The 13,278-nt window shown below is 39.8% G+C and overlaps 1 protein-coding gene across 1 annotated transcript; it reads right to left on the bottom strand.

The window, feature by feature from the left end:
- Positions 1-1,157: 1,157 nt before the first annotated feature.
- cyld2 (cylindromatosis (turban tumor syndrome) 2) lies at positions 1,158-10,596 on the bottom strand. Its single transcript, XM_079684538.1, has 14 exons — positions 10,426-10,596; positions 8,640-9,141; positions 7,941-8,070; positions 7,299-7,546; positions 7,052-7,220; positions 5,992-6,124; positions 5,734-5,838; positions 5,402-5,481; positions 5,224-5,290; positions 4,101-4,233; positions 3,901-4,009; positions 3,686-3,804; positions 3,016-3,214; positions 1,158-2,167 (listed from the first exon to the last, which is right to left on the bottom strand). Exons 2-14 carry the CDS (start codon positions 9,072-9,074, stop codon positions 1,953-1,955), a joined length of 2,142 nt encoding a protein of 713 aa, XP_079540664.1. The 5' UTR covers positions 9,075-9,141; positions 10,426-10,596; the 3' UTR covers positions 1,158-1,952.
- Positions 10,597-13,278: the final 2,682 nt, after the last annotated feature.

Below are 13,278 nucleotides of genomic sequence, written 5' to 3'. Positions count from 1 at the left end.
TGTCCTGCACAACCTTGAGAGCCAACAGGACCGATCACATTACAACTCAAAGGCAGACAGACTCAGACTGCAGCTGACGAGGAAAACTGAAATTCAAAGATATGGTTCAGAATAATAACCACCTGACATGTCTTTCAAAGTAGATTTCAGTCTCATACCAACTGGTTTAACTCATCCTCTTTCGTACATTTTTTTTGTTTACTATATTGTGTATCCAAAATAAAGTATATCTTTCTACCATTGATACTGTTTGTAAAGTTATTTGTTTGTATTTGTACTCCTGTGCAATGCTATTTAACCTGCTGCCACTGTAACACAAACATTTCCAATTTGGGATCGATCAACAATAATAATACATAATGTTTATATAGCTCTTTACTCTGTGCTCATAGACGCTTTACCTTCAAATACAGAATAGAGCAACAAAGGAAAAGTACAAAGTAAAGCCAAGGGGGAGAAAGTGGAGGTAAAGGATTAAAGGTTAAAAGAGTGAAAAGGTGAGTTTTGAGAGCTTTTTTGGAGGATGTGAGTGTGTTGTCCTTTCCAATTGAGGGGGGGGAGGCTGCAGCGAAAGGCCTTTTTTCCTCAGGTCCGGTGCTTCGTCCTGATGGGCTGCAAAATACTATCTCTATTCAAGATTAAAAAGCTTTATTGACATTTGCACAATAGCTACAGCATAGCTTTTGCAATGACAATCTAGTATTTACAAAATATTCCTTAATCTAGTCATAAAATAATATAATGATAGGGTAGCTTGAACTTTTGTTTTGCTGTGTTTTTATTTTTGAATGAATATGTATTCCACCCGTGATTATAAGAATAATGTTCATTTTGGTTTGTTTGGATCGGCCTGCACACAATGTGTTGATAAGAAAATAGTGTTTCACAGTTAAGGATGATTGCCACAAGAGGGCATTGCAGCTCATAATGTATCCTGAAAAGGCTCACCTGTCCTCAAAGTACAGTTCAATGCACCACTTGTATTGCTTCGTAAGATTAGATACAGATTTAGCATAAAAAAGGCTTTAGATGTGGTTGATTGAATGGATCAAAATACACATTTTCACTGTAAATGGCTGCTAAATACACAATGATAGGTCTCTCCTTAAGGAGATTCTGTGTATATTCCTTGTACAATAACATTCTGTGAGGCATAGTTCACCGATATCCAAATGGATTTATTTACACTTTAATGATAAAAACGATATATTACATATCTACTAAAATGCCCTCAGTGCATTAGTTTACAGTAAAAAACATAGAAAGTACACATTGTACATTTACTCCAGTCTTCTGTTTTTCAAGAGACAGCCCTTAAACAGAAACTAAAGAAGCATGTGGGCTTCAGTCTTTAAAGTCACAATGACAATCCAAGTTTAAATAATGTAACACATGTCACGTAGTGTTTTAATGGACTCTAAATAATAAAACAATCAAATACATTACAATATATTAATGTGTGTGTCTAATGTCATAATTTCCTTTTAAGAAATATTGGAATGGATAATTACAGTGTAACAACAGCAAGACATTCAAGAGATAAAGTGGCGTTCAGACTGTTATACATCTACTGCTCTCCCTCTTTACACATTTGCATAAAGTTTGACTCTGATTGGGGTGCCTTTGTTGCTGCAGTGGTTATGGCACCATGCCAAACAGCGTCCAAGGTTAGAATCAGGCATTTGGACCTACACTGTCCTCCTTCACAGAAAGGCAAAACCGCCCAAAACTTCATTTAAAATATATTAAATATCATCTAAAATTCATAGTCAAATGTCTGAACAGGAAAATAATATTGTGTAGTGGCAATTTCTTATGTTACTTTATACGGTAAATGTTAAAAGCATCCGTTTAGCTCCTATTGTTTGGATGTAATAACCAACATAAAATCTTGCCGATCAAGCCGAAATGCAAGGTTATGAAGGCACTGTTATAGGAACGTATTGTCCCCGTTAACAGTTAAAGGGCTCCTCGTGGTTTGACCTAGAAAGTGGCGTGGCTGGGTTTTGGTATAAAAACATGTAGGAGTCACACAGCAGCCTGCGCACCAGCTCAGGGGTCTGGGAGGGGTGGGAGCGGGCCATGTCCTCCTCAGGCTGGGACAGGAAGTCACCCAGCTCCGGACATGCTCGGATCTCAGGAATGTTGTAGCCATGTTGATCGTCACCTGTTACGACAAGATTGGCCTTAAGATTAGAGACATCAGCTGAAGAAGAGATAAACGCCAGTCAAAGACGTCAGAGAGAGGCCTTATCAGTAAAAAGGGCAGTCCATTAGAAAAACAAAACGAGTCTGCACGAACATCAGAATAAAATGACTTCTTTTGTTATTCTGCAATGCCACTAACGGTACCCGCCACACAAAACACTGTAGGGGCAAAACCAAGAAGAAAAAAACTGTAAAACCAGATAGCAAATCTTACATTGGGAAATGAACGACTGTCCAGGAAAGAATATCCTTTGTGTAGAGTATTTTCTGCATACCAATAATCCAAAAGTACAACGAACAATGTTTTTACCTCTACAGCCCTGCTGCCTTTCCTGAGGCTTTACCTGGTCAAAAACACATATTCCTTTTCTGGTGCACCATTGCTACCTCCACCTTTCTCCAATAAATACCTAATCACCCGGTGCCCAAAGCTGCCTTCCAAATAAAAGCAGAAATAACTACACTAAGGATTGATCAGCAAGATGTTTAACTTTTGAATAATAAAAATCAATGTATGGCCCCAACAAACACTATGCATTAGATGAATGCACATCATGCGTGCTATTTGTGTTCACATTAATACTGTGAGCCCTCAATTCCCCTCTGAGTATTTTGCACATTTGTCTATAACCTGTCCTCCTTTCAAATCTGCACAGCTCTCCACTTTAAATGTAATATACTGTATTTTGTCAACAGTATTTTCACTGTACATTTATTTTTCGTGTAAATTCAGTAATCCTCTTAATTGATTTGATGCTCACACAAAGAGGCAACATATTAAATAAAATAAGCTGAAATCTGTCGTACCATGTCGGTCTGCCATGCAGTCAAAGAAGAGCCAGGAGTGAGGATCAGGGCCGTATTTGAGGAAGGACACATAGTGGCTGGTTTGAATGCAGAGCACGGCAAACAGCTGCATGGTGTGTCGGGGAACCGGAGTATCAGAGGCTGCGGGGGCTGGCAGGGCTCTGGGGGAGTGGGCCTGCCGAGAGGGGTGGCTGTGGACCTTTAGGAGAAATAAAAAAGGTAGAGGTTTGGATGGTAGGATACTTGACATCTATGAGAATCACAATCCGATGAATTGTCAAGTTTTGAATTTGTCCTGATTTAAGACATGACTATAGTACGATTAAAAAAAATCAAAACCAAGAATTACAAAATTACAGGACATTTTTTTATAATATAAGAGGAATACAATAAATACATTTATAAAAAAAAAAAATACTAATAAAATGTATAGGAAATAAATTAAAAAAATAAATAAATAAATAAAAAAATAAATATATATATATAAACAATATAAATAAAACAATTATAATATATAATAGAATATAAATACAATAAAATAGAAATGACTATAAAGAATAACATTGAACAAAAAATCTATGTGAAAAAAAATTGAAATAATAAATAAATACATATATCCAAGTTTTTGGAAGTGGTAGTTTTTAGAGATATGCAGGACTTTGTTGCTGACCTGCGTGTTACAGGTGGAGCAGAACGGTTTGATTCTCCCCGGCTGCATTTTGCGATCTGGGAGACACTGAAGACACTCGAACTCAGCCAGATGCCCACAGAGGAAGCATTCCCTCGGAGCTGTTGGGAAAAGAAAGCGATTAGTAAACATCTATCAGCTCTATGAAAACACTTGATTAAAAGAAACCAGTCACAGTGCGTCCGTCTGTTCCTCACAGTTATAAAGGAGATCTGTGATGTCCAGCTCAGTGGAGGGGATTATGTGAGAAAACATCTTGTACTTGTTTCCAAATCTGGGCATCTGAACCATTAGACAGGAGGGCATCTGAGGGACGAAAAGGAATGGAAATAACATGACTGTGTAACTTGATAATTACCATAGGGTTTCTTTACGACCAGCACACACACACACTCACCTCTTCAAACTTGAGGTCCCCTGACAGGCAGGATGTGTCCAGCAGCTGTTGGACGGAGGGCATCTGTCCCATCTGTCCTTTTTCTAGAAAGATCTGGAATGTGTAAGCCCCCTGACATGCGTCCTGTCCTGATCTAAAAACAAACTCAATTTCAGTAAGTTGATACAGTAAAAAAGGAAAGCATATTTCAAAAGATAACTCATAAAGTTTTGTCAGGTTGGACCGTTTTGTGTATGTCACTAATTGGTACAACCATTTTTCAAATAGTTTGAAGGGTCTGCCTCGCTGTAAGGCAAATTGCTCAGTGAAATTCCAAAACGTCACTGTAGCTCAACTAAAACTGCTTATCTTTGCCACTGAGAGGCCTAATTCCAAACCCACCTCTACACCCTCCCCACTTCAATTTGGAGGGTCCGCGACATTAAGTGCTGCTCAAAACCAACAAGTGGGGAGTAAGTGGGTTATCAAGCCCTCCAACAGTGAGTGTGCATCGGTCCTGACTAACCACCTGCACCAACTGACCAGAAGCAATGGTGTTTGACGTCATGAAACACGCAGTTTACAACTACTCCTGGGCATACACTTATTAGTAAACTGAACAAATGAAAAGACATTGGTTATTGTAATACATGTGACTTGATCCCATATCATATCATATAAGTCTAAAAAAACGGCATTTGATTCTAGTTTTGCAAAAACCAAGCAGCTCATAAACACCCGATTGGAAACAAAAAGAGGTTTACAAAAAAGAAGCGTCACTAAAGTGTATTGGAGTTGTATTATAATTATTATTTGTTGTCCGAGAGGTGTTGATGAGAGGGGAGTTTGTCTCAAAGCTTCCTACTGTATTTACACCGTTCACCTGAAAGAAGGGAGTCTCAATCAGCCCAGAGTGGGACTACACAGTGGAAGTGCGTAGTCGGTTTGGTTTTGGGCCTCAAATTTCGGACAAAACTATAAGGAAGGACTCTATAGAAAAATGTAATGTTTTCGTAACCTTTCCCTCGGTCAGGTCTGTTTGCATTTTTTGATATAAGTCACTTAGGGATACAAATTGGAAAGATAGGGTTCAAGTAGAAATACACTAAAGTTACCCTTTATAACCGTTTGGCTTTAATCTTACCGGAGCTTGATCAAAGGGCTCATGCGAAGCACTTTCTGAAAGAGGACTGTGATGAACTCCTCTGGATCTGCAGTGAAGCAAAGCATTCAAAGGTTGTAACAATAGGCTTCAATATGTTATACCACAATGATTAAAAACCTTCTAATGAAATATGTTGTTACGCGATAAGGGTGTGTACCTTTCTCCTCTGTTCGGAAGGTGTCACAGCCAAGTTGTTGTCTGAAGTTCATTACACTCTGAGCCGGCACAAATCCTTGTCTGCAATAGAATCATTAGCTATCATTAGGCAAACCCAAAAACTCAAAACAATGAAATATACCATAACAATCAAGAGCGAACACACCGTGGTTTTAAGCACATTGTGCGTTAGCTAGTGTACCCGTATCATTAGGACACAGAGTCCTTGTTTATCACTTGAGCCGATGTAACATTTCATTATGTTCTTGTTTTTCAGAGTACATGATAACGCAAGGCGTTAAGAAAACAAAACGTTGAAGAAAGAGTTCATACCTGCGCAAACGGTTGACGATTTCTCTGAAAGTGCACATTATGGGTCTCTCTGTGTCAGCAGGCGTCTGGCAGATATTATCCAGGGTCACAGAGGAGCTGAACAAACTGAAGGATAAGAGATACAAACTTTATTTGATCAACTTATCTAAATAGAGTTCAGCATGCTTTTAAAATGACTTTCAAGTTCATTTGAGCTGCACGGGCAACAGAGCGCTACTTGAGCGTCACATGCTCTGAGGGGAGGTGAACTGGATGTACCTGAAGAGTGTGACATCAAGGTAACAGGAGTTGATGTGACCCTGAATCCCCTTCATTTTCCCCACCAACAAAGACAAGGCCTCCGACTCAGGAATAGGAGGGGCATACTCCTCAGGGTCCTCATACAGAGGAACTGAAAACAGTAAGTAAACACACAAAAACACATGTTGACTATCATGAAGGGGATGATATTTAAACACATCATCATTTCACCGGCAGTTTTAGATCTGAGGAAAGTAGTGTTCTGCGGCAGCTTCTCATCTGGGTTAAACATGGTTTGATAATTACAATTTGTGCATAATTATTAATAAATCTGCATTGACCCAAGTACGAAAGTGCACCGGACTGTCATAACAGTCGCACTGATTAGTGACAGTGCATGCGTTGTTACAGGCATGACTTCACTTCTCTTTAATAACTTCTGCCAGAGGCATAAGGGTGTGAAGATAAAGTCAGACTGTTTTTTTAAACTAGTGTGGCGTGACACATCAACAGGATCAAGTTTAGCTTCCTTTTCCCTAACACTCTATACTAAAACCTACATCTGGGTACCTATTTTCCATGTATGATGTTTAAAAACCTTTTATGCATTTTGTTATTTTTTTATCTTTTTCACCTGGTATGCTATTATCCAGATTGCCTCCCATTGGCTGTTGCTATTATATATGTCGGTTTGTTAATAGCCCTTTCAAAAACCAAATGTTCTGTGATGTAGCCACTGCATTTAAGGCTTTTACACCCATTGTTACTCCTTTTTTTTAAGAGCACATCGTGGTTCTAAGGTTTGTTCGTACAGACCAAACATTAAACTATTTTCCAAAGATGAAAACACCCTTTTTATGTGAATCATAAAAAAAAAAAAAACACATAATGAGTAATGCAAAACATCCATCGCTGAAACTTCACGTAATACTGTAACCTCAAAAGATGACAGTTTGCAAAGTTTGTCCTGTTTTTCTTGTATATCATGATGACCTAAGATTCAACTGTCTTTCGTTGTGCTTCCCTGTGTTGCATAATGTAAATGGATATTCAAATCCCTGATATGAGGGTGTCTTACCTAGAAGTGTGTCTGTGGGTTTGGAGGTCCCCCTTCCTGAGGAGGAGCAGCTGAACCTGCTGTCGGGGCTGCACTTTGTGACGGGAACAAACAAAGCCCTGCTCGCTTTGCAGGTGAAATACTGCTGGCTTCCATACTTTCCATCAGAGCAACCGCTCACATCATATTCCTGAAACAATGCGTAAAACAATCAGTAATGAGATAAATGACAGGAAAAAACAAACTGTCCACAATCTTAAAAACGTACCAGTTCGATTCCAGCCCATTCATTAGTCTTCCCTGCAGGGACCCCCAACCACTTGATGACTCCGTACACTGTGACCCCCGAGTTGGACACCACCTCCACCAGGGACCCCACCTCCAGAGGCACATGAGATGCACTTGGACTTTGGCCCTGATCGGTACTCTGCTCCGTAAGGTTCTCCCTCGTTTTTCGTGCATGAGATCCAATATTCGGCATGGAGTTGATGCGCGTCACCGCTTTTCTGTTCAGACCTGCGCAGAGGTATGAAGGATGAAAGTCACACGTCATTTCATCACTCATCAGATTGACCTCTGGCTAACACGGCAAACGTTAACGTATGAGGTATGCAGACAGCTCACAGTTCACTATGTGCCTAAATGCCAGACCACATGATCACTCTGATGTTTGAAATTCCAGAGAAACAGGACCAGTTGTTCCTGTTTATGCTGGGAAAGCTTCTTCTGCGCCGCTGTGGGAATCACATGTGTCTTGTGAAAACTCTCAAGCGCAGCTGATTGGAGGGGAATGGATGCTCTTTTTCATACAAACAATATTTCATGAAAGGAATTCAGAAACCAAGTAACTTGTGGTTAGGTAATGCATTTAGAAAGAGGTAGTTAATCTGTGATCGCTTTATTAATTTACCCCCAGATTGTCCGTCCTTCCAGTGCAGTCCGAGGGGAACCGAGTACGACGGGATCACCTGCACAACGTCCGCCGCGCTGAACAGGGGCAGAGGGGGGGGTTTCTTGGAGGACAAATTCTGATCACCGTCCTACAAAGGAAGACAAAGGCAAAGCAGAAACTCAACACCCTTATGTACAGAATGCAGATAACGTCTCATGTGCACTCAGGTGTACTTTTTGAGAGTCATGCATCCTTCTAAGGAAATCTTCATCCTAAGAAACATAGATCCCCTGAACTGATACGGGTCTGCTCGTCTCAATACATTTCTTGAGGTTATAAGTGAGTGTGCACTTACTGTATAAGCACCAGAGAAACCAGATTGGCCCAGTTCATAATAATATATATCACAGCTGGTAAAGGTGCAGCTAGTTTTAATTATTTTGTATACTGCAGGATATTTTGTGAATTCCTCCATATGTAACTTAAGTCTTATTTAAGGGTTACTTTAATTTCACAGCATGAATCCAAATCTAGCAAAGTAACTAAAGGTATAAAATAAATGTAGTGGAGCATAAGTACACTTGTCACCTCTGAATTGTAGTAGAGTCCCTCAAATGTGCACCTCAGTAAAGTACTTGAGTAAATCTACTAACTTACATCACTGGAAACTAGATAACTCTAACCAATGTTGCAAATAATAAACCAGACTTTACCCACCACAAACTCCACCTCGAAGCCGAGCATGTGCAGGTCGTCTTTGTGCTCCTTCTTCCCGATCTGCATCAGGTTCTTCACCAGCCCCGGCAGGTGTCCTTTCTTGTGCTTCACCACCACCAGGTCGTCCTGAGACAGCTCGCAGATAGCAGAGAACAGCTGGGGGTTGCACAGCAGCTCCAGGCGTTTGCTCACGGAGGAAACGAAGAGCAGCAGCTGGGCCTGGTGGCGGGTCAGAGAGTAGGTGTCCTCCTTCCTCACGGTGCCTCCACTCTTGGGATTCAAAGCGTTGCTCCCCCCGCAGTACAGCAGCCCCGTCAGCTCCCCATGCTGCGTCTCCGTCTCCACACGGCCGATACATCCCCGGCAGAAGCCTTTCCTTGACTTCCCTCGTATCACGATGAAAAACTTCTCCTTCACTACAGCTCTGGGCTCCATATTCCCGCCGGAATAAACTGTTAAACCGTTTCGAAGCAGCCAATGTGTGCTGGTAGAAGCTGTTAACCTGTAGGAACAAAACAGGAGTAGTTAGTTCATAGCAAAGGGCTAGTTAAGTACAAAGTAAGGAGAACATTTATTACAGAAACATATCAAATAACACTTATTATAACACATTCCTGTGAAACAATACTCACTTTGTCATGGAAAATACAAACACAATGGCATGTCTCACATCAGCTACAACCACCAGATGACCATATTTACTCAAGTACTGAACGTAAGTATTTCCATTTTTCGCTAAAGGTTAATGGTGTACTTTAACTCCACTAACTTTAGTTACTTAAAGATTTGGATTAATGATGTGAAATATGGTCAACTCTTAAATAAGACTTTATTTACACCTGGAGTAAATTCACAAGCTACCCTGCAGTATACAAAGTCATTCAAACTATCTGCACTTTTACTAACACATTAATGTATCAATAATGAATCAAAACATATAATATATTAGAAAATGGGTCAATATGCAGAAGGAGTACTTTTGAACTTTTACTTGACTCACATTTTGAATACAGGACTGTTATTTGTAACAGTGTTCCTACACTCTGGTACTTCTACTTTTACTTAAGTACAATATAAGAGTACTTCTTCCACTTCAGATGACATCAGCTACAGTTGTATTATTGTTTACAATACAAAAGTCCCTGAACAAATCATCATGGTAATGGGCAAGAGTCAAGACACTTCACCCCAAATTGCTTCTGTGGGGATTGTCCACAGAACTGAATGTAAGTCGCTTTGGATAAAAGTGTCTAACAAATGACATTATAATGTAATAACTAAAGGTGCGTTCGTTTGGTTTATTGTCACCCTGAGCATCGGCGCACACTTTGGCACAGGAGGAGACGGAGCACCAGTGAATGTGTGAGAGTTACTTTTTAGCAAAACTATTCAATAACACTATGAGCTAGCAAATTAGCTAACCTTTGTTTAAACTCTTAACGTTAGTTTTAGTCACTTAAAGAAACAAATAGGCATATTGTTAAGAGACTTTCACGTCGCATCATAATCATGTTACATTGTCATCCTGACTGACAAGCAAGACGCATTACATTTTGTATTCTACGTATCAATAAAGGGGTTTTCTCTCATGTATTTAAACATACCTGCTTGTAAATGTATATTAAATAGTTTCTAACTCATTTTAGTGTAGTGTCAAATTTGATAAACGAACGCACCCCTAGAAAACTCGACCCATTTAAATGTATAAACCGAACTTCCCTATAATGCTGCTCTAACAACTTTATATCAATAATTTTCATTACGGAGTTTAGCTCGACTTACTTACTGTTGTTATGAGTTACTCCGCGTCCGGTTGCGCTTAGCACCATGAAGAAAGTCGTCAGAAAGCAACAGGTGTAACGGTGTGAAACCTCTCCCTCTTCCCTTGTGTTGGAGGAGTGAAAACCTGCACGTTTTGATTCTGACCTGCATGTGACCGAACCTCCCACTTGGCAGATCCCAATTTCTCCGCCCCCAATCTGTCCTCTGCACGACATTTCCTCAACAAAACATGACTGATAAAATGAGGGAGGATATTCTTGACTATATCCTTAAACTCAAAGTGGCTCCTAATACATGCAGCCACTATTATATGATCACTGGGGATGCATGCACTGAAACAATATCTGTAAACTCGTGTTTTTTTTACGAACCACTACCACAGGAATACTGTTACAAGTGAAAGTCATTCATCCAATATTTTACTAAAATAAATATAATTGTTAGCATCAAAGTATCATAGATAAAAGAGAGCCTTCTCATTATTATACAGAATGGCCTATTTTAGAGTAATGTATATTACAATTATCAAATGCATTTCAATGTACACGTTGCAGTTGGGAAAGGTGGCTTATTTATTTTTAATTATATTTAATGCTGGGTTGCTTTTCAATTTTACCAAGGGATCAATGACATCTTATCACATTTAATTCAAAAGTTATTTACTGATTAATTCATTAATCATTGCTGTTCTAAAATAGTACAGATACTACGTCACTTCCGGGCAAAAATTACGGCCCCGCCCACTTTTGAGGGAAAACAACGCTGTCATTTGAATGGCGGTCAATACAAATTCTGAAGCTTTTGCCCATCCGATCAATTTTTTTTGAAAACCGTGGATTTTTGGATCTTGAAAGGGCTCGATTACGATGGCCAGTCAGGCAAACAATTACATTCGATCATTGGTAATCGACAATCGGTCTTGATATATGGTTAAATTAAAATCAGTAGGCAAGGCTGTAATTTCTCCAGCTGTTACTCTCATGAGTGAGGCAGAACATAATAGTTTTATCATGCCAAAAAGCTGCTGTGTCGTTTATTGCACCTCAAACATTAAAACAAATCCAGAGTTACGTGTTTCTGTACTTCCTCTAAGAAGAAAGGACAGTAACAGAAGATCTCTGTGGCTTCAGGCTCGATCGCCATTCAAATGACAGCCGTTGTTTCCCCCAAAAGTGGGCGGGGCCGTAAAGTGACGTAGATGTTACTCTCATCTATGAAAATAAATAGCCTACTGCTATATTTAACCATATATCGAGCCCGATCGTCGATTTCTAATGGCTTAATGCAATTGTTTGCCTGTCTGGCCATTGCAATCGGGCTCTTTGAAAATCCAAAAATCTCCGGTTTTCTTACATTGCTGATCGGATTGGCAAAAACTTCAGAATTTGTATTGACCGCCGTTCAACTGACAGCATTGTTTTCCCCAAAAAGTGGGCGGAGCCGTTATTTTTGCCCGGAAGTGACGCATTTGTTACTCTCATCAAATCCGATCATTTTTAAGACATTCTAAATCATATTTAAGACCTTTCTTATTTTTTTAGTCATATTTAAGACCTTTTTAAGGCCTTACATTCAGATTATCAAATGTAAGACTTTTTAAGACCCCGCGGGAACCCTGAGGAGACTAAATACGAACATTATATGCAGACACAGAGGTGGTTCAGAAACACAGAAATATTAGAAAACAGACAATTAATAGATTAATAATAATAGATTTAATTTGTTAGCGCTTTTACAGGTGCTCAAAGACGCTTAATTAAGGCTCTAGTTCGATGGATGCTGTCAAAACTCAACTACAATAATATGTGTGTGTGTGTGTGTGTGTGTGTGTGTGTGTGTGTGTGTGTGTGTGTGTGTGTGTGTTTATTTAGCATGGGCACATAGTATCTGTCCCCGGCTGTTTGAAGAGCAAGCATGGGAAACAAAAGACAGTGTTTACCTCTTTGCATCCAGCTAGTCACACACACAGTTACAATCACACTCCCTGTAATTGACATAATTAATAGATAGTTTAGCTTCTCAGCATCATTTGCTGTGGCCCACTGATGTTAACGATCGTAACTGAAAGGCTGCCTGTCAAACGTAAACATTCAGCCACGTGACTCGCAAACTCTCGCGAGAGTTTTACACAAGACGGATCCTTTCTAACCCTGCACCGGGCGCTGACATTGGCGCCCCGTGATCATCAGATTTGACGACGCTGATTGGCTGAAATTATGTTTCGGAGCCATAGCTTACAGATAGCAACAGTCAGCTGCTAGTGGCTGGTGCTGCACTGGTTGAGGGCTCCTCTCTTAGCGCCCAGACGAGTGAGGGTAATGATACACGGACAAGGCCAGGCAGGAAACATGTGACTTATCAGTAACTTTAGACATCGTAACGCCATTTTAAACGAGATTTTATTGTAGATTATACATTTTACTGATACCAATTATATAATATTTACCTTGTTCATTAAAAATTAAAATCATATATATTTTTTTAAAAAGATTTTTTTTTAAATTTAAATTTTTTAAATTTTAACTTGTAATGTGGGAAGAGGTGGGGCGACGCCCCTAGCGGCCGCCACTGCTCAACACATATACAAATCTTAAGAAATATGAGACTCAGGTTGGTACCCAGGGCTCCCAGCTGTCAAAAGGACAAAAACAACGCATCGCCATAGCCAGGGCCATCGTCAGAAACCCAAAGATCCTGCTACTAGATGAAGCTACATCTGCTCTGGACACAGAGTGAACAGGTAACACAATTATAAACAACATTAAAACTCATGAACACAAAGCAAGGTGTTCCCTTGTATGAGTATTTATTTGTGTGATCTAAATCTTCACATACTTGCATAAGGGTTCCTGACTAC

This window comes from Notothenia rossii, assembly GCF_949606895.1.
Source record: "Notothenia rossii genome assembly, chromosome: 5".
Taxonomy (NCBI): Eukaryota; Metazoa; Chordata; class Actinopteri; order Perciformes; family Nototheniidae; genus Notothenia; species Notothenia rossii.
This window is presented reverse-complemented; position numbering and strand designations above follow the sequence as displayed.